Genomic DNA, 24800 nt, shown 5'->3' on the forward strand with positions numbered 1-24800 from the left:
TATAATTTAATGAATTCAGTGAGCACTGATTTGTCAGAAAAATCACCAAAAACAGGAGGCAAAATATGGACAATCTATGAAAATCTGGACAGCTGAAGGGTATGGTTGAGAAATGTATGTAATGGTGGATTTATGACAGTTGTAAAACAGAATATATGTGATGTATAATGTTGATGGCTTGTTTTCTCTCATAAATGTAATTTTTACGGCTTATCACTTAATTCAATAAAGGTATTAAAAGAAATTTAAAGGTCTTAGACCTTTCAACAATTCAGTAAACCTAGAACAATTCACGTTCTGCTCAACAACCTACCTACTGCTCTGAGATGAGCTACGTTTTGTTTTTCAAGCAATGAGAGACCAACCCCATTTGACCTCCTATGTCTTTGCAAAAGCAGTAGCTCTACAAACACCAGCACTAGGGCCTGAACTCTACAGCAACAAATAAACAAGACTCACTGGAGAAATGCATTTATTAAGTGAACATACTCTCATTTACTACAGGTCAAAGTATTTATTTCAAAACATCTACAGCTATGCTTGATAATTGGAAGGTTAGATACAAATTTACAGCACGGTTATCATGTACAGCCCTGCTTGATTTGGGAGGTGAACACTACTAACTGGTTAAAAAGGTAGAAAACTTTTAAGGGTATCTACTTAAAGGTATATATGGCTAGGTATCTTAGGGTCCCGATGATCGCTTGCCTAGTATTGCTCCTATGTTTCTGTTTGTGCATTGTATCACAGAGCTTGAAGATTTATAAAAACATCAGTTTTATAAAACTGACATCTATACTTTTTATACTTTGCCTTAAGAAACACTGTAGTAAGTACATAATAGATTTTTAGGCTAACCATATGTATTATCACAACAATGTTACTGCCTGACATCAAATGCTTTAAGCTGCCGTTATTAACACACAATTGAAGCAGTCACATTATGCACACTGACACATATATTCTATGAAAGAACTCTAGTTTCAGAGCCTTATTGCAAAGCAGCACTTGGGCAGGACACAAGTAACATAACAAACATGGATAATGGATACATGCATGCAAATCAATAGCCTAAACATAAAAAAACTCAAATAATTAGATACAGCCTACCTTTGCCTTTTTCTCAGGACTTGGTGGCAGGTCTTTGGTGGGGGGTGAAGTAATGTCCTGTTCTGCAGAAACCTCAGCTGGCTTCTCCTCTGGTTTTGCTAAACAAAGCAAAGAACATTTTCACACTTGACAATGCACGTTAACTAAGGAATAAGCAGAACGACACTACTAGTGATCAAAATGCAATCATCAAGCGTTATTACAGGCCTTAATAGTCATAAAAAAACCCAAGCCTACACAGCAATTTCTGGAATTAACAATGGTAGTGTGTTAATGGTAATTGGTTCAAACAGAACAGCATGCGTTAGTTGTGCAGAGCTGTAGAGAAGCTTGATTTTCCTTAAAAAGCACCCTATGCCAAACAATTCATTCTGAGACAGAAGTGAAATCATAAACACACAAATGGGCATGCTGGGCAAGTTTTGAAACTCTGCATGCAGTTAATTACTGCACTTCTTATTAAGATATAATAAATGCAGCAAACTTGGTCATGTACAGTAGTGTAGCTCAATAGCTTGCAGCTAGTTCACTGCCATATGATTATGTATAAGTATCACCCTATGCAGGGGAAAATGTTACCCATCACCAAGAATTTAGTTCAGTACATACAGAATTCAAAAGCTGCCAATCAAGGTCTTGTTCGGCCCAGGCTGCGTTCTACATGAACTACAGAACGAACTGGTACCCCACCTAAGTGCCATGTTCAATCATAGCCTCACCTCAGGCTATGTGCCCACTGAATGGCAAACAGCGACGGTTATCCCACTCCACAAAGGGGGAGCCACCACGGACCCTGGAAACTACTGCCCCATTAGCCTGATGAGCCTTGACTGCAAGGCTATGGAATGTATCATCATGGAACTTATAAACAATGACATTGGTAATCTCCAAACTCAGGACCCCACCCAGTTCGGGTTTGCAAAAGGCAGATCACGTCTCCAAAACCTGATAGACTTCTTTGAAGCAGTCACCAAAGCCGTAGATGAGAGTAAGGTGGTTCACACAGCCTATCTAGATCTCGCCAAGGCTTGACACCATCCCCCACTCTGGAATTATAGATAAACTCACTAAACTAGGTATAAATCCCTATGTCACAAGATGGGTTGCCAACTGGCTCACTGACAGGACCCACACTGTGAAAGTAGCAGACTCCAAATCCAACTTCAGACCAGTGATAAGTGGAGGACCACAGGGTTCAGTCCTGGGTCCTCTCCTGTTTATCTACTTCTCTGAAGTACAGGCTAACGCAGAAGGTCTTTGGCTAAGTTCGTAGGTGACTGCAAACTAGGAGCCATAATCAAAACTCCAAAAGATGTGGACATCCTACAAAAGGGCCTCGCTGAGACAGATGCCTGGTGTCAAAGCCATGGCCTCAAGCTCAATGCCAAAAAGTGCATTGTCATCCCTTTTGGTAAAAACTCTGTACCCATGAACTACCACATAGGCGGTAGTCTACTTAACACTGAGACCTTGGGACACAGGTGGACAGTAGTCTCTCCTTTGATAATCACATCGCCACAGTAGTCAGGAAATCCTTCTACAAGGAACACCTCATCACAAAAGGTTTCTCATCCAGGAAAAAAAAGAGGTCATTGTTCCCCTCTACTCGTCACTTATTAGACCCATTATAGAGTACAATGCCCCTTTTGGTATGTACCTCACAAGACATCTATAACTGGAAAGGCCACAGTGATACCTCACAAAGAGGACTATGAGTCTCAAACAGAGGCCCTACGCAGACTGTCTCAAAAAACTGCAACTTTATTCCGTCGTATATTGCCTACTCAGAGGTGATCTCTGCCTAACACACAAAGCTGTCTCAAACCCAGAGCTTTTGGACATGCTCCACTTAAAGAAATCCCCCCCTCCGAGTTACATGCTCTAAGGACCTAAACCTTGTCACCACAATAAACAGAACATGCTGGAGGGATAGATTCCTGTCCCAGAGACTTCTCATACTCTGGAACAAACTACCTATCTATATCAAACAAAGCGCATTAGCACTCAAGAAAAATCTTGATGATTGGACGGGAGACAGAAAATTCACCTTGGGGATCACTTCTCTGGCTCTGCTCGACAGTGGCACAGGAAAATAATTTTCTTTGGTGGCAAAAGCCAGGGTACCTTTTGGCTAGGCTTATATACGGCCAATAGCCTAGTACCTACCTATGAACCTAAGTTTACTAACTTTGCTGTAGAAATTCTTATTTATAGTTTAAAAATATATCAGTTACCATAATAAAAGATTGTAAAAGCTACTCAGCAATTGTCCAGCCTTGCTCGAATTCTCCAAGATTCACTCACAGTTCCCCAAAACTTATTTTTTGTGAGACTCGAATCTTGTAACTCCAAAATGTTTATGCATGTTTTTGTACAAGGAAATGCACCTTGCATGCCCAAAATATATGGGGTGGGGGGCAGAATATGAAGTTTCACCAGGTCATCATCCTGACACTGAAGCAAACAAGACCTTGGTGATGGTGGGGAGGGGGTGGGTCAGACAACCTGTTTTAAAAACAGGTGGAAAGTGCATTTGTGTACACTTCCAATAAATGTAGATATTTGGCAGTATTCACTGTTGCAGTCCTGACTAATGGGATTTCCTGCTGTGAAAGCCTTCAGCCGGCCCGACTACCAGAGAAAATTCTTTCTGAATCCCAGGCTGGCGAATGCCCTGACCGACATTCGTATGCTCAGGTATAAAGGTAGCCAGCCTGTGTCATGAAATCAGTATTTTCTTGCCCTTAACTAGGAGGAGCCCTAAGACGACAGGAGGCTTCCAATGGATAACCTGACAGAGCAAGGCAGCCCAGGAAGGGTCTCTTTGGGAGAGTTGCAGACAGACCGAAAGAAGCCTACACAGTAGGTTAAGGGAGTAGGAGGGAAGGAAAGAGGAAGAAGGAACAGTGAATAGACTAACATCTACATGTAAGTGTACACAACTGTACTATGCTCTTCATGTTTCACTGTTGCAGTCTTGAATATTGGGAAGATTCCCAAACCTGAAAAGGAGGGAGGAAGGAGCCTAAGGAGAAGAGAAAATGCCCTGCAGGACTTCAGTGGTAAAACCTGCTCTAGACTTGGAGAAGGCTGACAAGTGGTAGTATTTGGGGAAGGTATGCACTGAGGACCAGGTGGCAGCTTCTAAAATGTCCTTGATGGGGACACCCTTAATGAAGGCAGCAGAGGTTGCTGTTGCCCTGGTGGAATGTGACCTGATCCCTGCTGGAGGTACTTTGCCATGAGAGCTGTAACGAAAGGAGATACAATGGGAAATAGTTTGCTTAGAGGCTGGCTTGCCTTCTAAGCCAGGAGCAAAGGTAATGAACAGCTGTTCAGTCTTCTTCAAGGTTTTAGTCTCGTCTAGATAGAAGCATAGCTGTCTGTGCACATCCAAGGAATGCAGAATTCTCTTCCCTTTGTTTTGAGGGTTGGAAAAGAAGGAAGGATGATGAATGGCCTGGTTCAGAGAGGTGTCAGTGACCACCTTAGAATCCCTGTGTAGGATAAAAGGTTCCACTGCCATGACAGCCTGCAACTCGGAAATCTGGCTGAAGTGACAGCTAGAAGCAGTGCTGTTTTCCATGACAGAAACTTTCAGTCAACAGATGCTGCTAGCTTCAAAGGGTGCAGGGTCAGCATTCTCTAACACAAAGAGAAGGTCCCATGGAGAAGAAGGTTTCCTTCTGGAGGGTATCATGTGAATTACTCCCCTAAGAAATGTCTTGAGAGAGAATGGGAGAAAAGAGAAGAGGGTGAGAAGACCTATATGCAGACGTGGCATACTCATGGATTTTACTGGATGAATGAGATTAGTCCTCGATTCAGCAGCCCAGTCAGGTATTCCAGGATGTTGGAAATATGTGCCGACTACGGATCTAGGTGGTGGTCTTTGCACCAAACAGAGAACCTTTTCCACTTAGCTGAGAAGGATTTCCTAGTGCTAGGCCTTCTAGATTTTTTGAGGATGTCTAGCACCCGTTAACGTAGGGCAGTACCGCTGGAGGGAGTTGTGGGATCATCCAAGCTGTAAGGCTGAGGGCATGCAGGTTGGAATGGACTACTTTTCCCCTGTTCTCGGTAAGAAGGTCTACCCTCTGAGGTAGTAACCATGGAGTCTGGTTGGTGAGCTTGAGGAGGAGGGGATACCAATGCTGTCTGGGCCAGTTTGGAGCTATCATAATTGCTCTTGGGCCCTCTTCCTTTATTTTGAGAAGGGCACAGAGTAGAAGGGGAATATGGAGGGGACTGCATAAAAGAAAAGTTGAGTCCACCGGAAGGAGAAGGCATCCGCTTTCTAGGCTGTATCCTGTCTCATCCTGGTGCAGAATTTTTGTAGGTGTGTGTTTTCCTTGGATGCAAAGAGGTCCACCTGTGGATCTCCATTTTAGGTAAGGGTTAGAAAAATCTCGATGCAGATGCCACTCGTTGAGGTCCATCTGATTTCTGCTGAGATGGTCTGCCAGAGCGTTTTAAACTTCTGTGAGGTATTGTGCTGGGCTGCAACCTCATGGAATGTGCTGTTTCCGAGAGTTGCACTGTTAGGCGGCACAGGGGGTAGGAATGTGTTCCTCCTGGTTTAAGTACCGCATTACCCTGACATTGTTTGTATTAGCAGGACACCCGGTGCCCCTATTTCCTTGAAGATTAGCAGACCCTTTAGTATTGCCATGAGTTCCTTCCAACTGATAGCTCTCTCCTGGGAGTTGAAATCCCACTTTCCCTGGGTTCGGAGGTTCTAGAAGGAAGCCCCCCCCCCCCCCCCCACCAGGCTGTCTCAGAGGTGTCTGTGGTTAGGGTTTTACCCTGGAGTGAGAATTTGAAGGGGACGTCCTGATTCTGGAAGCAAGCCTGTGGCCATCACACAAAGTCTTGTTTGAGTCAATGGGATCACAGGAATCGGGGTCTCTAGGGATTGTGAGCTATGGCACCATACACTGAGGTACCACTGGAGCTTCCTCAAGAGAAGCCTGGCAAGGGGAACCATGAGGATACATGAAGCCATGTATCCCAGAGCTTTCAGGAATTCCCTTGCTGAGATGGAATCCCTCAACTGTGGAAATAATCCAACTGAAAGGATACTTTCTCTGGCAGGTGGAATGTCTTTTTGGAGAGAGGAGCCTAAAAGGGCCCCCAGGAAAACAATCTTTTGGGATGGTGAAGTGTTGGATTTCTGAAGGTTCACTGTAAACCCCAGGGAAGAGAAAAGGTCCTGGGTGAATTTGAGGTCCTTTAGGAGTTTTGTCTGATCTTTAGACTGTAAGAGGCAGTCGTCTAGGTATGGATAGATTTGGATCTCCCTGGTCCTGCACAAGGCTACTGCTGGGTGTCAGGCACTTTGTGAACACTCTTGATGTGGTAGATAAGCCAAATGACAGTGCAGAAAATCTATAGTGACTGGATCCTGCCCTGAAGCATAGAAATCTTCCATGAGACTCCTAAATAGGAACGTGCAGGTAAGCATCTTTTAGGTCTAGAAAGACCATAAAGGCCTGGGAGGATATCATGGGTAGCAGTTTTTGAAGTGTTAACACTTTGAACTTTGGCACCAGAAGAAACTGACTGAGCCTGAACAGATCCAAAATGGAATGCCAGGGACCTTCCTTTCTGGGGACCAGGAAGAGCCTGGAGTGGAATCCTTTCCAGTGTTCAGCTGCAGGGACCAGTTCAACTGCTCCTTGTGAGCACAGGTTTTGGATCTGAGCCAGGGGCTCTGCTTTTTGATTTTGGTGAACATCTGGATAACCTGAGTATTTTAAATACTCTTTGAAAATGAGTTTGTATCATTTGCAATAATGCTCAGAACCCACCTTCTGAGGTAATGTGGGTCCAGGTATCGAAGAAGAGACAGCCTTCCTCCTAGCTTTGGGATGGGGGGTGGAGGGAGGCTGGCTGAGTTATTGTTGCGCTCTGGATGTGGCTTGGGATCTAGAACTCCCCTGCCTGGGGGCTTCTGAGGTCCATTGCCTGCCTCTTTGCAGCTGCTGCCTCTGTCTATGTGGGCTATCACTTTGGGGTTTCCTCTGCCTACTCCCAGGCTGGGAGGGAAAGGACCAGTGTGTGGCAGAGACATTTCTACTAAACCCTGGAGGTTGCACCTAGAGGAAATATTTTACTGTCTGCATTGACTTTGCTTTATTCTCCATCTTCTTAAATACTACTTCCGCCCTGGGCCCAAACAGAACATCTTTGTTCAGGGGGGCATCCTACAGGTTGGATTTAACATGGTTGGGAAGAATTTGTTCTCAGAGCCAAGCATGCCTTCTAACAACAGATCCAACAGATCCAGTTGAAGCAGTTCTACAAGATGCTTCTGTGGCATCATAACTGCAGCAGAGGGAATTTTTGGCTACCTGAGCATTGGATTGACAGAGGTCAGACAATTCCTTGGCAAGGTTTTTATCTTCAAGGGTAAAAACCTTATGTTTGAGCTGTGCAAGGATAGCCTGTTGATACTTAATCATATGACATTGGCAGTTTAGGGCCCTCATGATAAGAGTGGCAGATGTATACATTTTTTTGCCAAACATGTCCAGGGACTGGCTACGGGAAGAGGATTTTTGGATGAGCTGGCTCTGGTTCCTTTAGGTCCTGGAGTGTTCATTTCTGTGTCAGCAGTACAATTTTTGTGCAGGTATTTATGGGAATCCTGAACCCTGTAATACCAGTCTGGTTTATATTGGGCAGGTGGGAGGGAACCATGTTTTAAGAAGGATTACAGGAAGACATCCTCCACTACTTCCAGAATGGGGGAAATAGCAGAGGTTTGTGCTCAGGTAAGTCCAAGAACTCCCTAACTCTCTGTTTGTGAGTAGTCTTCAGCCTCCCACTGAAAAGACTGTCTCATGGCATGGAGGTCTCTCCAAAGGTGAAATCCTCAGGGGGAGAAGAAGGGTGAACGTCCTCAGAATCAGAATCCTCAGAAAATGTATAGGAGGCACCTTACTCAGACCCAGAGTCCTCAAGGTCTGTCTCCTCAGAAAGAAGGGGATACTGATAAATTTCTGGGGAAGCATCTCTCTTCCTTTTCCAGGGGAAGTAGCTCCTGGAACTTGCCTTGATCTGACAACAGAGATCAGGTCCTTGGCTAGTTTAAATCCTCCTGGTACCCCTGTGAAGTGCAACCAGAAGGCTTAGCTGAAGGCCTTGATGCAGAAGCCTTCATAGGAGTGGCTAAGGCCTTAGGCCTAAGGGCATCCGATGACCTGATGCATGTGTCTCGTGAGTTTTGAATGAGCAATGGAGCTGCAGTGGGACGAGGCCTAGTAGGACAGTCTCCAGCAGTGTATGCTCTTCAAAAGCCAAGGCCTGCACAGCAGCCCTGGACCTGACCAAAGAGCCGTCAAGGGTTTATGCAGAGGTGGAAGGTACTGGCGACGTGTCAGATTCTGAAAGGGTCTCAACAGAGGCCTGAGTTACCAGTACAGAAAAAGCAGGGGGGTCACAAGGCTGGAGGGAAAAGCAGGTGGAAAATGACAGTCATCTGAAGACCTAAGCTTTTGTTTCTTTTCTTTCTTGCACTTAGGAAGGTCAGATTCTGAACTACCGACGGATGCCACAGACGAAAGAGCAGCCTGTTGGCTAAGGGACTTTGCTAGAAAGTCCGCCCTATGCCTAACAGTCGTAGTATTAAAGCGCGCACAAGAACAACTGAGGACATCGCAGTCTGGGCCTAGGCAAGTAACACAAAGGGAATGAAAATCTCTGTTTGGGATCTGTTTACCACAACAGAGACAGTTAACTTTATCTGACATGAGCAAAGGAAAGAAAAAAGTTTCCCAACGGGGGTACTTGTCTTGTCCGATGACACCTCTTTGGTATGGAATGACCGCTGCACTTGAATGCAGCTTTGGAATCTGCGGCAAGAAAATACTGATTTCATGATGCATACTGGCTACCTTTACAGAGGTGTGTACTAATGCTGGTTAGGGCGTTCGCCATCCTGGGAGCTGGAAAGAATTGCCTCTGGTAGTTAGGCCGGCCAAGGGCTTTCACAGCAGGATATCCCAATAGTCAGAACTGCAACAGTGAAACACAAACAACATCTATAGTACGTGTCAAAGCAGATGTGTCAGTTAATGTCAGACAGTTTCAATTTATCACAACACCCTCAGAAGAATAACTCTGATGAAACCATCCCCGATTCCCAAAGAATACTATACTGGGTGGTTCAGGAGAGTAGAGGCTTATATCCATGTGACTACTGCACACTGATATACATACCTCTCAAATGAACCATGTTTGGGGGTACATACAGATTTTTAATTTTGTTTGAAAGGCTGTCATGAAATACAAACTGAAAACTGTACCCCTTTTTAAAATATGATCTCTGTAAGCTTTAATTTAATTACTTCCCATGCAGCATAAATAGGCAAGGCCAGACTCAGCGGGCCAATAAAGTTGAGGAGAGGATGGCGACTCCTTCTCCATAAGAGAAAATAAACATGTGTAAGGAACACTGGCATGTTAAGCTACAGGCGCTGATGAATACACTTGCAAAAAGACAGAACCTCTTGGAGGACATCAGTGAATGAAAGGGTGCAAGTATGCTAGTTACACCTCAAAAAAGTAGGCAATTTGACTTGTGAAAGTAATACACTGCAAAAAACAGTCTACCCGACCATCACTTAGTTTGTTATGCACTATTGCTCTAGGTTCTTGGATTTAAGCATGGCATTTGAACTTTTAACACGGTACTACATATTACCTTGGCTACAGATTACTTAGTTTGTTCATACAGTTTTCTACTGGTTATGAAGTTTATGCCAATTAGCCAACATGGCAGTTTATCATTTTTAGATAAGATGCATATTGACAATTTCTTACCATCTATAATGGTACTTGCATGAACTGGGCTCTTGGTAGGCTGACCTTTGAATAACTTTACATATAACCCCATCTGGGAAATGTAGCACTGGTTTGAGCAGCTAATGAGTAACGCATTCATGCAGTAATGTGTTTATATCATACTATGACTGGATGTGCTCTAATGGAACTTTTTCTTGGGGGGGGGGGGCAAAAAGCTTCAACAAGGTCACTGCAAGATAAACTGCGAGGTGGGGGTGCTACTGCTAGTGTGGACAGGGCTGTGGAGTCAAAGCCAGTTAAGTCAGTTACAGCAGGAGAAAACAAGTATCCCTGTTTAGGACTAGAGACAGAACCTCTGGTACTTAAGAGGACAGCAGTAAAAGCTGGTTAGTCAGCAGCAAGCTTGTACATTGCAGTTCCGATGAAGCATGGCTGCTGCATGTTATTTTATGGACTGGCTTTGTGATCATATTCATAAATGGCATGTAGCATACATGTCAACTGCATCACTTTTGGTTCTAGGGTAATGATGAAGGTTACTGTTGGTCCCATGCATACACAAGAAAAGGTGTGCACCAAATTAACCTTTAACTGCTTCTGTAAAGAACCATCTCTCCCATGCACTTATAGTATGAAAGCACATTAAAATAAAAAAAAAAATTTCTATTTCACTTTGGAATACATTACAGCTATGTTTAAGAAACAACTTCGCACTGTTTGGGTATAGAAAAGAAAAACAGTTAACACTATTCAGGGTCAGGTCTGCAGCATTCCAGCCTCAGAGGAGAGAAAGGGTTCAACATGACAGCTACCAGAATTTGACTTCCAGTGAGAGCTTGGAGCGCTTGCTTTTGATTGGATTTTGACTGGTCAGCTTCTCCTATAGACCTTCACAATACCTTGTGGTTTTCTCAGTCTGGCGTGCTGCTGGCTACTGGCTAACCAAAACAAGGGCCTAACCTACAGCAGGTAAGGGAACTTTTCATCCATGTTGCAGATAAAAATTTCACTGCCTTCTCTGTCTCTAGTTAGTTGTGTGACTGCTTGTGCATACAGTGAAACCAATCTCTTTTTAACTTTATACTTACTGGATGCATTGCTGAAATCAGCATCGTTTTCCGGACTGTAGTGTTAAGTTTAAATAATATTGCAGTGGAGTTTTAGCTGCTGTTAACTGCTTGTTTACTACTGACAATATCTAGAGAAAACTGCAGTGTTGCCAGTTACTGATACTGGGTAAACTGAAACCAAATTAATTTATCTCGGCTACCAATTGCAATTTTTGATTACTGGTGTTCTTGCATTTCTACTTGTTACTAATTACTGTACTGTTTTAGCATTTAAAGCTACCAGTTTACAATACTGCACTATATAGCAGTAGATTACTTACTGGATATACTTTATTTGTGCTGCCTGCTCTACTGAAACTCCACTAAAACTACTTGCTTTATAGTTACTGCACTTATTCAATTAGTCAATATTCATTTAGACTATCTGAAGCTATTGCTACAGAGTTACTGAACCCAAACCCATAAAGCTTGGTCCCTGCCTAACTAGTAGGTCATTGCCTCTACTAGTTAGGCAGAGACCAAATCAGCTGTGTAAAAGTACCGGAATTAAATCTGCCACTTGTTACGGTTTACTGATTAGCTTCTTAATTCTACATATATATTACCGTCCCTTTTCACAATTTGTTTGCATTTGTCAATACAACAGTAGTCACATCTCTCATATTCTTGTATCCTTTAGTTATATCCATATTAACACCTTTTTCTAGTCCCATCCATTACCCCCTCTGTTTTATGCCAAGAGATGGTTGTGGCAACTGTTTCTCAGACTTCAGATCAACACTTCTTCCATACTGATGTCTACGTTGGCAGAAGATTGTAAACCTGGGGGTTATAGTCCATCTTCCAGTGAGTCAACTGCTCCAACATGGGTTACAGCATGTTTGCTAGCGGTACAAGGATGATGCTCTCAAATTAAATGTACAAAATGTAGTCCAGTTCATTTTAGTAATCAAAACATTTCTACATAACATATATGTGGCACACACCACCAATCAGACACTGTTGTAAAGGATCTAGGCACTCGCTGTCAAATTATCTTTTCACCAACACAGTAGTTTGGAAAGCCTCTGATTCTGGTTCACCTAATTTCCAAAGTCTTTACCCCCCCCCCACTCCTATCTTATTAGACCCATTATAAAGTATAATTCTACTTTCCCCATGAGATGGTCTAAACAAATCACTGACAGGCTTGCTAATTAAAATGATTACTGGACCCAAGGCCATTACTTACCAGGCTTGCAGCAATCTCTTTGCACTCAGTCACTTACAGACTCCTCTGTTGGGATTTCTGTCTAATCTTTACAGCTATTAAAGATTCAACAGTCCTTGATCTCCTATTCTGTCACAGAACTGTCTCTCAAATACCCAGTTAAAGGAACTTAGCTTTCATCAACAGATAATTTAAGACATGCTGGCATGATGGATTCATATCTGAACATATCCGTTTGCTCCGGAACAAGCATAGATGTACATGTCAGGCAGAGTAGCTCCCTTACCACTTCAAGGTGAACCTAGATAACTGCATAGGTAGCATCAAATTCTCCCTGGTCAGTCTCATGTTGCCCTCCTTGAGGCTGGAGCGAACTTCTGAACACAGTTTATTGGCAAGGCTTGCAATGACCTGTACATTCACTGACTAGGACTTACCTATGAAGACATGAACTTAACTAGCAAATGTACTGAGAGAGAACCTAATATTCTAAAGAAGCCCCAGAAGCATGCACTGTCAAAACTATTTCTGTTTTTTTTTTTATCATACTTCTCTTTCCATCTACTTTCATATTTTAGCAATTAATCGCAGCAAATCAGTTTCCAGTCAAAATAATTGAGTAAAATATTGTAAAAATGAATCTTCAGTTTATCTACATATTCATTTTCTGTTAATGGAGTCAAGCATGCTGTTGTAATGTGCTTTACTAAACTTTTCACTATACATTTTATTTTGCAGTAAAAAACAAATCAGGAAGTGTGGATTTACCTTCTTATTCAATGCATAGGTTCACAGGTAGGTACTAGGCTATTGGCCCAAGGGCCTAAGTAAGTCTAGCCAACAAGGTTCCCTGGCCTACGCCACCCAAGAAAATTAATTTCCTGTGCCCCTGTCGAGCAGAGCCACAGAAGTGATCCCCTGGGTGCATTTCCTATTTCCCATCCACTTGTGACATTTTATCCCTGCCAACTTATGCTCATTTCTCCTTTTCTTTTTTTATCTATACAGAATTTTCATTCAGTAAATTATCACTCTATATATGTTATTTTTCAGTTGATAAAATACGTTAGGGCATAGTAAAATTGTACAGCAGTCAAGTACAGTGTACAGAGCTAGATGAAGACCACCTACATGCAACTGCAGAGTCATCAGGTGCTGAATGTAAATGAATTTTGAGACCAGCCACAAGGACGTAATTTACATAATTACTGAATTCATTCGTACTACTGGTAAAGACAACAATACTCTCAGGGATTCAAACTTGCTTCAAGCTCATCACGATTAACATTTTACAGAAAAGTGATTTTAAAAAGCAAGCACAGTTTTATGCATTTAAATCCATGTGCAATTCATCTGCATTCTTTATACCTAAAAAAAATTCTCAAACAACTATTTTTTTCTAGCTTATGTAATATAGAGACAGACAGAGCCAAGATGACATAGAAAGATTTATTTTATTGCATTTGTTTACCGGGAAAGTCCACTGGGCCTAAGAGAGCCCATTTTCAGTGGAGGCCCTGGGAGAAAAGCTCCAACGATGTACAGAAAAAATATAAACATTAATTAGTACAGAAGCAGAAACAGTGTTACAGATAGTAAAAGTAACATATACAGAATATATACATAAAAGCAGGAATCTAGTTTGATTACAGTAATGTATACGAAAAATATACATTAAAGCAGAATTCAATCAGAATGGTATAAACAGAGATATATTAATCAGTATTATTGTACCCAAATCAACAAGTGAAGATAAAAATAAATATTGAGAAAGTATCATCAGTCACTAGTAGCAAAAGACATAGGAGTTTAGTAATCATATAAGGAGAGTGAAGAGGTTAGTTATAGAGCAGGAACATAGCCAAGGAGAGTTGAGATGATTTTTCAGCATTTGTTTGAAGGTGGTGCTGCCTGTGTTTCTTATAGAAGGTAGAAACGAGTTTCATAGTTTGGCGACGGTGAAGGAATAGAAGAGTTGACCAGCAGGTAAGGTGGGCTTATCTACTTTTAGAAGTATTTGATTTTCAGATCTTAGATGCCTGCTGGAATGGTATTTGGCAAGTAGAGTTGAGAGAGCAGGACAGTCCGTAGATTATTTTGTGCACAGTAGTTAGTTGGGTGAATGAGAGATGTTGGGGAGCTCAAGCCACCCAAAGCCACCAAATTGTTTCAGTGACTTACAGCGGTGGGATGAGAATTTGGCCTTGGTGGCAAATTTTGCTATTCTGTTGCAACACATAACAAGTTTGGATTTTGTAGAATTTCGGAGCGTTGTCACCTCACACTTAGACGTTGTTGTTCAATTCTCAGAGCTTCTTCTGTGTGGCGACATGCGTGAATGGGCATTCCTTCGTTGAAGGTTGTGCGTTAGGCCCGACAAGCCAGCACGTAAAAATCTACTGCCAATCATTAGCGGACCGGAGTTCCACTGTGGCGACCCCTAACCAGGAAAAGCCGAAAGACACAAAGTGAGGAGAGGGGCACCATAAAGGAGAGAGGGCAATAAAAAGGTAGTTGCAAGGGTTTGTCTAGTAGAGAGGCTAAGAAAGTGTTGGCGCCTGTAGAGCATACCAAGCTTTTGGTGTTTTTTTTTATGTTATTGTTTATGTGTAGGTCAAAATTAAGGTTTTCATCTATAATAATGCCTAGTAAATGTGTGTGGGACAACTTCTATAGTGGTATTGTCTTGGGCTTGTACAGTGAAGAGTTTATTATCAAATGGAGTGGTTTTCCTAGGAGTAAAAATTACTAGTTTAGTTTTTTTTTTTTGGATTTAGGGCAAGATGGTTGTTAAGCATCCAAGATTCAGTAGATGTGAGGGCATTCTGGGTAATTTGCTGGAGTTCAGAGCTGGAATTTGCAGTGCATATTATTGTAGCGTCATCAGCATACTGGATTAATGAGTATTGTGAGAGAGTGGTGTGAAAGTTGTTAATAAAGATGCTAAATAACAGAGGACCAAGTATGGAGCCTTGGGGTACCCATGTGGAAGTAATGAGGAAGGAAGAGTAAGACTGTTGCCATTTGGTGGATTGCTGAATTGTACAAAGTTGCAGCAGTTCCACTGTTAATTGCCACATTACATCTTGTTCCTGTGCTCCACAGGAGCATTTGAAGATTTGCTGGGGGACTGAGCCCCTGATGAGGAAGAAAATATAGGTGGAAGTGAGCCTGTGAGTGCAAGCTTGGTATGCCTACCAGTTACAGATCCAGTACTAAATCCTGTACAAATAGCACAATCTGTACCCAAGCGTGCCGCTCCTAAGCAATAAGCATACTCCCTGTGGGTATCCAAGTTAGGGGTTTTATGCCTACAGGAAAAGCATTTTGTATAACCTGTCGGCTTACCAGCCATGAGAGAAAAGCCCACAGAAAGAAGCTATATAGGAAAAGGAAAGGGGACTTTTTTTTTTTTTTTTAAATAGGTGAGAAATTACCCCTAATGTTAATTAAGAATACCCTGTTAAAGAGTGCAGGAACAAAGGAAAAGAAAGAAAGAGTACCAACAATGGTACTTGTAGAAAACTACTATAACAATAATAGGCCTGACATAGGAAAAACAAAAACCAACCAGAGGGAGGTTTGAAAATATATCAAGGTATAATAAAATACAGAAGGGAATGTAAAAGATAGAAGAAAAGGATTAGATTAATCCACTTGCAGCTACCTAGACGTTAAATTAATGCTAGGAGAGAGGATCCACATCCTTGTGCGATGGAGGCAAATGAGATCTGAGGTTCTGGGGATGCACTATGGCATTATAAAGAGGGAGGAGCTCAAGAACTGGATCTAAGTCTATAGAATGTAGCCAAGTCAGATCCAAGGACCAGATATGTTACCCATATGTTGAGGAAGAATGAAAAGAACATCCAATCCTACTTTTGTCTACTGAAGTGACAGGCTTACATCACAAACGTGGATAACAACCTCATATATTAACACATTCCTGTATAAACTCTTCAAATGGTTCTGCATCCCCACTTCATCCCCTTCAGTTTTGTTCCCTTTATTCTATATGCAACACGGCTACTCCATATACTGCCTCTCATTTCATGTGCACATTCTTTTACCTAATCACTTTTTGCTTCAAACTTTATATAAATTATACACAGTAATTTGCATTAATCTGCAAATAAAATGTTTGCTTCAATGCTGACTGAATGGCACAGTGAATGTGCTGTACTCCCCTCCCAGTTCTAATATTAAAACCATCATGTCATGGTCTACTTTGTTGTCTCTTGCTCTTTATCATGTTTTTTAGCTAAACATATTAATACAGTTTAAATATAGAGCTGTAGTCTTTTTTTATATAAAGGAATATGCTCTGCCTCTAAGCCTTTATTTTTCTCTTGGTCTTTATCTGTGATCCCTCCAGAATCCAAAAGCAACTCCACTGCTCATCAGTAAGTGATAGTTAACACCCCTCACAATATATACTGCAACCCATGAACATGCAATTATATTATTTTTTACAAGTATAGAAATAATACTATTTTCATAACCTGAAGGAGGTAAAATATTACTTCACTATACAAAACTCTAAACATGCTAGGTAAATCAGGTGCTGATCACTAATAATTACGCAGAATATATTCAAATTCAAAAAAATTGTAAAAAAATCTAAATACAACAGGTAGAATGACGTTCCAGCAGCAAAGACATGAAGCTGTGCTTATATTTTCACATCATTTATCATTCACTTTTTTTAAAACCCAAGCTACCAAGTGCTATCCTACAATCTTACTGTTAAGCAGAAGTTGTATGCTACTGCATGTGCAAATTTTGTGCTAATTAGAGTTCTGGTTCCAAGTGCCTATTTTTGATGTCTGTTGGTTCAGAGGTATGCTAAGATATTTAAAATAAATGCCCACACAAACAGTGGAAATACCAAAATGCAAAGATGTAAACTGAAAGTGCAATCCCATAGCAAATACTCTTGCATAGAATCTGTGTACTTTGTGAACTGGGATGTGCAGGTAGACATATCTTTGAGGTCTATAACTAGAAAGGCGTTGGGAAACAGAAGAGGAAAAATAATTTGTAAAGTGGGTACCTTGAATTCTGGGACCAAAAGAAATGAGTTTAGCATTGAAAGGTCCAAAATAGGTCTCTGAGTGCGTTTCATTTTGTGAGCCAGAAACATTATTGAATAAAAGTCTTCACCTCTCTGAGAAGGAGGAAAGTACAGTTTTGTACCTACCATAAATGTAGATGTTCGAAGATCCACATTGCTGCAGTCATAACCTGTGGGTAGTCCGCTGTCCTCGGTCGGCCCGAATACCAAAGTGTCAGGCTGGCGTCGGTCATGGTCGCTCAGATCTGACGTCAGTACGCCGTGGTACTAAAGCGCATGACCGACGCCATGTCCTCAGTCTTTCTTGCCCCAGATGTCAGAAGGCCTTAAAAAGAAAGGCTATAGCCAAAAATGGAAACACCCAATCCCCCATGTAGAAACAAAAGCTACAACACAAACCACACAACCACCCCAAACTACAGAGGGGAAGGAGGGAGGGTAAATTGGACTGCAGCAATGTGGATCTTCGAACATCTACATTTATGGTAGGTACAAAACTGTACTATGTTCTTCATCTCACATTGCTGCAGTCATAACCTGTGGGTAGAATCCCAAAGCAAAGGTAAAGGGAGGTTGGCAAAATCATAAAGCATTAGGAGCTGCTAACATGCCCTGTAAAACTGCAGTGGCAAACCCAGCCCTAGATTTAGAATAGAGAGGGAGATGGTAATGTTTAGAAAAAGTGTGCACTGAACTCCAAGTAGCTGCCTCCAAAATATCTTTAGTAGCTACTCCCCTTAAAAAAGCAGTAGAAGTGGCAGTCGCCCTAGTGGAATGAGGTCTGATTCCAGTCGGAACCTCCTTACCATGATGAGAATAACAAAAGGCAATACAATGGCCAATCCACTTAGAAATAGTCTGCTTAGAAACAGGTTCCCCTGAGAACTCAAAGCAAAAGAAATGAACAACTGTTGAGACTGCCTGAACCCTTTGGTTCTGCTCAAATAATAACGCAACTGCCTGTGAATATCCAAAGAGTGCAAAATTTTTTCCCCTTTATTTTGGGGATCAGCATAAAATGTAGGCAAATGAATAGATTGGTTTAATGCCACATTAGAAACAACCTTAGGCATAAAAGTAGGGTTAGTACGCAGGGAGACCCTATCCTTATGAAATATCAAGAAGGGTTCAACTGCCATTAGAGCCTGTAATTCAGATACCCTTCTAGCAGAAGTAATGGCCAACAAAAAAGCAGTCTTCCAAGACAAAAACTTCAACTCCGTAGTAGCTGCAGGTTCAAAAGGAGGTAAAGTGAGCTTTTCCAACACAAAATTGAGATCCCAGGAAGGAGTAGGAGCTCTACGTGGGGGTCTTGTGTTTTTTGCCCCTCTAAGAAATTGCTTAAACAAAGGATGAGAGAATAAAGGAGGGTCACAGTCATAGTGAGCAGAAATGGGTGCAGCATGAACTTTTATAGAGGAGAAAGACAAACCCTTGTCTAATAATTCTGTAAGATACTGAAGTGAACCACTCAAATTAGGCACAGAGACATCAAAGCTCTTTGTTTTGCTCCAAAGAAAAAATCTCCTCCATTTATCAGCATAAACTTTCCTGGTACTAGGCAGTCTGGCCTCCAAAATAACATTCAAAACTTGTTGAGGAAGCTGCGACCCCCCCAGGGTCTAAAACAGAATACGCCAGGCTGTCAGATGCAGGGACTGAATCCTGACATTGAGGAAATGATTGCTTGCCTGGGACAAAAGGTGTGGTATTAATGGCAAAGGCCAAGGAGGTTCCCGTACTAACGTCCTCAGCAGAGGGTACCAGTGCTGCCGTGGCCAATCTGGAGCTATCAGAATCATGCAAGGCTTGTCCTGCCTGACCTTCAGGAGCACCTTGGGAAGAAGAGGCAGAGGAGGAAAGGCATAAACGTGAAGGTTGTTCCAACTGAATGATAGAGCATCCACTTTCCAAGCTTTTGGGTGAAACAGCTTTGTGCAAAACTTTGGCAGTTGGTAATTCAGTGGAGAAGCGAACAGATCTATGTCTGGAGTCCCCCAAGCCACCGTCAACTGTTGAAAAACATGAGGATCCAATTTCCACTCGTGGTGATCCACCATTTGTCTGCTCAAAACATCTGCTAAGGAGTTCTGTGCTCCTGGCAGAAACCTTGCCTGAAGAGTGAGGTGCAAACTGAGAGCAGTCTCCCACAAAATCATAGCTTGTCTGCAAAGAGGGTACGAATGGGTTCCCCCCTGCTTGTTGATGTACCACATGACTGTTGTGTTGTCTGTTTGAATCAACACTTGTCCTGGGTGAAGTAGGTCCTTGAAAGCCATCAATGCAAATTGGACTGCTAACATCTCCTTCATGTTGCTATGCAAATGTTGTAGTCTGGCAGGCCACGTGTCTTGAACCCATTTTCCATTGAAGTGTGCTCCCCAAGCCATGTCTGAGGCATCTGTCGTTAAGATCTGACTCGCCTCTGGTCGGGTCACAGAGAGTCCCTTGTTTAGGTGACATTCCTGAGCCCACCACAAAAATTCCCTTTGGATGCAAGGTATCATCTGAATGACAGTGTCCAAATCGTGGCAGTGCTGAGTCCATACGCTTTTGAGATACCATTGTAGCTTCCTCATATGCAGTTTGGCATTGGGAAGCACCAGAATACAAGATGCCATGAACCCCAAGGCTTGAAGGACTGTCCTTGCAGTCAGCCTGGACCGTAGAGACAATTGTTGGAAGTAAAGGGTAAGATTTCTTTGTTTGTCCGGGGTCAAAAATGCCATCTGAGAGGCTGTATTCAGTCTCACACCCAGAAAGCACATGTCCTGAGAGGGTACTAGACAGGACTTTGATTCGTTCACAGAATACCCTAGGCACCTTAACACTGCCATAACATACTGTAGATGGTGAAGTAACTTGACTTTGTCTTGAGCCAGAATCAGGCAATCGTCCAAATAAGGATAAATTTGTATTCCCCTTAACCTTAAGAAGGCTATCACTGGTGCCAGGACCTTTGTGAACACCATGGGCGCAGTAGATAAGCCAAAGGGCAATGCAGAGAACTGATAATGTAAAGTCCCAGCCCGAAAACGCAGGAACCTCCTGCAGCTGGGCCTGATAGGAATGTGAAGATAAGCCTCTTTGAGATCCAGAGTTACCATCCAGTGATCTTTGCCTAAAAGAGGCAGAAGTTGTTGCAACTTTAACATCTTGAATTTTGGAATGTCCAGGTATGTGTTGAGAATAGACAAATCCAGAATTGGCCTCCAAGTGTTTCCTTTCTTTGGTACAAGAAACAGGTGAGAATAAAATCCCAGACCTACTTCTGAAGGAGGGACCTCCTGGATAGCCCCCATTTTTAGAAGTAAAGAAATCTGTTTGTGAGCTTCCACCTTTTGCTGAGAAGGAACGTCTGGCAAGCCTTTGAAAGGAGGCAAGGTGTGAAAATAAAACTTGTAGCCTCGATCTATAATGTCCAACACCCATTTGTCCTGAGTGACTAAAAGCCAATTTTGCCTGAAAAGTGCCAACTTTCCTCCCAGAGGAGCTGCCAGACAGGAGGGATCTGGCAGCTGGAGATACAGGTCATTGGGTCTGTTTACGAAAAGGCTGACCCCTGCCCTCACCTGAAGATTGTGCAGGGGAACTCCACGTCCTAGGCCTGAAAGAACCCTGAGCATGAGCTCTGCCCCTACCACGTCTAGATCTGCCCCTAGACTGTAAATCTGAAGAAGGATACGCCCATCCCTTAGTAGGCCAATTTCTGCTAAACTTAGGGGGCTGCACCTGTAAAAAATCCTTAACTGTTTGCATAGACTTAGCTTTGTCTTCCATTTTCTTCAAAACAGACTCCACAGGAGAACCAAACAGAACTTCAGACTGAAGGGGAGCATCCAAAATTCGAGCTTTAACATGCTCTGACAAGTTCTGATCCTTAAGCCAAGCGTGCCTACGAATAACTGAGCCAGTGGCAGCCACCCTGGAAGAGGCTTGAAGAGCATCAAAACCACACTGCAAAGAATGCTTTCCCACCTGATCAGAGGCATGAACTAAATCCTGCAATTCCTTACACTCAATGCCCTCTGCCAAAGCATCTACCTTAGATTTTAACTGACTTAGGAGAAAATTCTGGTACTTCAGCATATGAAACTGGCAATTCAAAGCCCTCATTGCTAGAGTGGAAGAGGTATACACTTTTTTACCCCACCTATCCAAAGCTCTAGAATCTTTATCCATAGGAACTGGATTCTTTACAACAGAAGCCCTGACACCCTTAGGTCCCTGGCTAATAGTTTCCGGGTCAGCTCTCGGGCTCTTATACAAATATTTATGAGCCTCAGGCACTCTGTAATACCTGTCTGGCTTGACCGGAGCAGGAGGCAAAGAATCAGGATTAAGGGAAGCTTCAGAGAAAACATCCTGAACAACATCCAAAACAGGGGGTATAGCCAAGGGCCTATGCTGTGGTAAAAACAAAAATTCCCTAAGTCTCTTTCTAGAATCTGAGAAATCCTGGCCTTCCCACTTAAAATGCTCCCTCATGGAATGCAGGGTTTCAGAAAAAGAAAAATCCTCAGGGGGGGAAGCAGAAGGACTAGAATCTTCTGCATCCGAATCAGAATAAGGAGGAAAATCCTGAATGTCTTCAGCCGAAGACTCAGAGTAATCTGAGGAATGCTCCAAACCTTCCACCTCTGGCTCCACCCTAGGCCTCTTATCTGGAGGAGGCAAGGAACCTCTGATTAAAGTAATCAAGTCTTCTGCCATTTTCAGCATATGCTTTTTAGGTACAGAGCCTGCAGAACTAGGGCTGACGCCAGAGAAGACAAACCAGGCCTGACCTTGGAAGGTACCTTAGAGACAGAAGTAGAAGGCCTAACCACCTTATGCAAAGAAGGGACTAGAGAGACCTGAGAGGCCCCCTCAGCCTGACCAGACTCCTGAGAGGCCACCTCTTGTAAAATTAAAGGCTCCCCTTGAGACTCAGCTGAAACCTCGGCTGGATCCACAGATTCCACCGTAGTTTCTAAAGAACCGGCGTCCGTAACGGACGACTCATCCTGCTTGGACTTTAACGATTTTTCCTTACGCTTCTTAGTGGTAGCGGGCGTCGGAGGATCCGACGGCATATTGTAATTACACCGCTTACCGAAGACAAGCCTAGCACAATCTAACCTGCGTTTAATGGTGCGCTTATTAAATCTAGCACAAAAGCAACACCGACACGCCGTGCTCAGGCCCCAAGCAAGGAATACAAAGAGAGTGGTAATCCCTATGAGGTATCTGTTTCCCACAAGAAATACAATTATTCACTTTTTCTGACATCCGGATTAAACTGAGGCAAGAAAAGACAAAAATATTCCCCAACGGGGTACTTAGCCCAACTTGGCCTTCGGTCTGAAACTCAAGATACGAAAATTTCAGGACGCCGAACGGCACTTGCAAACGCTGCTTCTGCTTCGGACCATGCGGCAAGAAAGACTGAGGATATGGCGGTCATGCGCTTTAGTACCACGGCGTACTGACGTCAGATCTAAGCGACCATGACCGACGCCAGCCTAACACTTTGGTATTCGGGCCGACCGAGGACAGCGGACTACCCACAGGTTATGACTGCAGCAATGTGAGATGAAGAACATCTAGTTCTATCACTTCCTTTGTTAGCAGCCCTGAAAGGATTTGAGAAAACTATAAGTTATGTACTCACCATAACGTTCGATGTATGTGGTCCATCTCGCCTCACATTCTTACTCACGGGTTCGGAGCCGAACATCGGCTCTGACTCGGCCAACTTATTTTTCTAGCACAAAGTCTCTAATTGGCTGGGCTAACCTGGCATCCCATGTTGCACCGCTCCATAGCCCCAGATCTAGTTTGCAGCAACCCACAGTCACACCTCATGCACAACCACAGTTCAGTAAGGTAGAACACTATCCAGGGTAGCAAAGAAAAACCAACCAATACCGAAGGGTACTGAAGACAAATGTTGCCTCCAAATCCTTCAGGAGGGGAGACAGGTGGGAGGGAACGTAAGAATGTGAGGCGAGATGGACCACATACATTGAACGTTATGGTGAGTACATAACTTCTAGATGTTATGTGGTCCAATCTCGCCTACATTCCTACTCAAGGGACAGCGTCCCCAGCACCTCTATCCTGGGAGGCTCAATGGAAGATGCTCCTGAGAACAGTGGAACCAAAGGAAGCCCGGCCCCTAGAAGCCACGTCTAATTTGTAATGAGTAATGAAGGTGTGGGGAGAAGCCCACTTGGCCGCAGCGCAAATTTCATCCAAAGATAGGCTGGAATGATAAGCTACTGAAGCAGAAACGGCCCTGGTGGAGTGAGCCTTGATGGGGAACGGTAACTTTCTGCCTGCTGACGAATAGACATAGGAGATGCAATCAGAAATCAATCTGGAAATTGTAATCTTAGAAATAGGGGAACCTGTTCTATTTTCTGAAAAGGACACAAACAGTTGGTCAGACTTACGAAGTTGTTTTGTCCTGTGTAAGTAAAATCGAAGCTGCCTGTGTACGTCCAACTGATGAAACAAACCCCGCCTTGTTGAAAAATTGAGGGAAGAAAACTGGCAGCTCAATAGACTGATTGAGATTAACGGCAGAGGTTACTTTCGGAAGAAAGGACGGATTAGCTCTCAAGGAAACCCTGTCCTTATGAAAGATTAAATATGGGGATTTGATGGACAATGCCTGAATCTCCGACACCCATCTGGCTGATGTGATAGCTATTAAGAATGCAGTCTTCCAAGACAGAAATTTTAATTCACAGGTGGCAGCTGGTTCGAAATGTGATTAAGTCAGGGCCTGTAAAACAAAATTTAAATCCCATGGCATGATGGGTTCTGACACAGGAGGCCGTAGCAACAGGGTGCCCCTCAAAAAGGCCTTACATAGTTTATGAGCCATGAGAGAAGGTTCGTAAGAGGTATGAAAATTAGAAATAACGGGCAGCTGGACCTTAATGGTCGCAGGAGCAGAACCCTGCTGAAAAAGTGTGGATAAAAAATCTAAGACAGCAGGGATGGGGGCTGTGAAAGGATCCAGTCCCTGGGTCTGGGCCCAAATTGAAAATCTTTTCCACTTGCTGGAGTAAATCTTCCTGGTAGAAGATTTATAAGAAGAAGATAAAGTGTGTACTACCTCAGGTGAAAAATGATGAAGTCTGACTTAAGATGGAAGTGGAGTAGCCAGGCTGTCAACCTGAGGGTCCGCAGGGAGGGATGGGACTATCCCGACGTGTGTCAGTAGGTCTGGTGCTGGGTCCAGAGTCCAAGGACTGTCCACTGCATACCGATGAAGAAAGGAGAACCAGACTTGGCGAGGCCAGTGTGGGGCAATTAGAATCATCTTGCTTCCAGAGGAAATGGCTTTCTGAATCACTCTTGGTAGCAGAGGAAACTGAGGGAAAGCATAGAGCAGACCGGGACGCCAATCAAGGACTAGAGTGCCCCTGGGTGACTCCCCCTGTGGGGGGATCAGAGTGAAGTAGTTGCTGCACTTGGCATTGTGGGGATTGGCAAAAAGGTCGCAACAAGGCTGACCCCACCTGTTGAAAATCTG

General features: G+C 43.1%; 1 protein-coding gene across 1 annotated transcript in view; it reads right to left on the bottom strand.

The window, feature by feature from the left end:
* The window catches only part of LOC122797232 (nucleoprotein TPR-like), a 1117229-nt gene that overhangs the window by 413158 nt on the left and 679271 nt on the right, over positions 1-24800 (bottom strand). Inside the window, exon 6 of the mRNA XM_044066070.1 lies at positions 1111-1208. Coding sequence (XP_043922005.1) covers positions 1111-1208 — 98 coding nt within the window. The remainder of the gene's footprint in view (positions 1-1110; positions 1209-24800) is intronic.

Source organism: Protopterus annectens, chromosome 3.part0 (assembly GCF_019279795.1).
Source record: "Protopterus annectens isolate FY-2018-M chromosome 3.part0, PAN1.0, whole genome shotgun sequence".
Taxonomy (NCBI): domain Eukaryota; kingdom Metazoa; phylum Chordata; order Ceratodontiformes; family Protopteridae; genus Protopterus; species Protopterus annectens.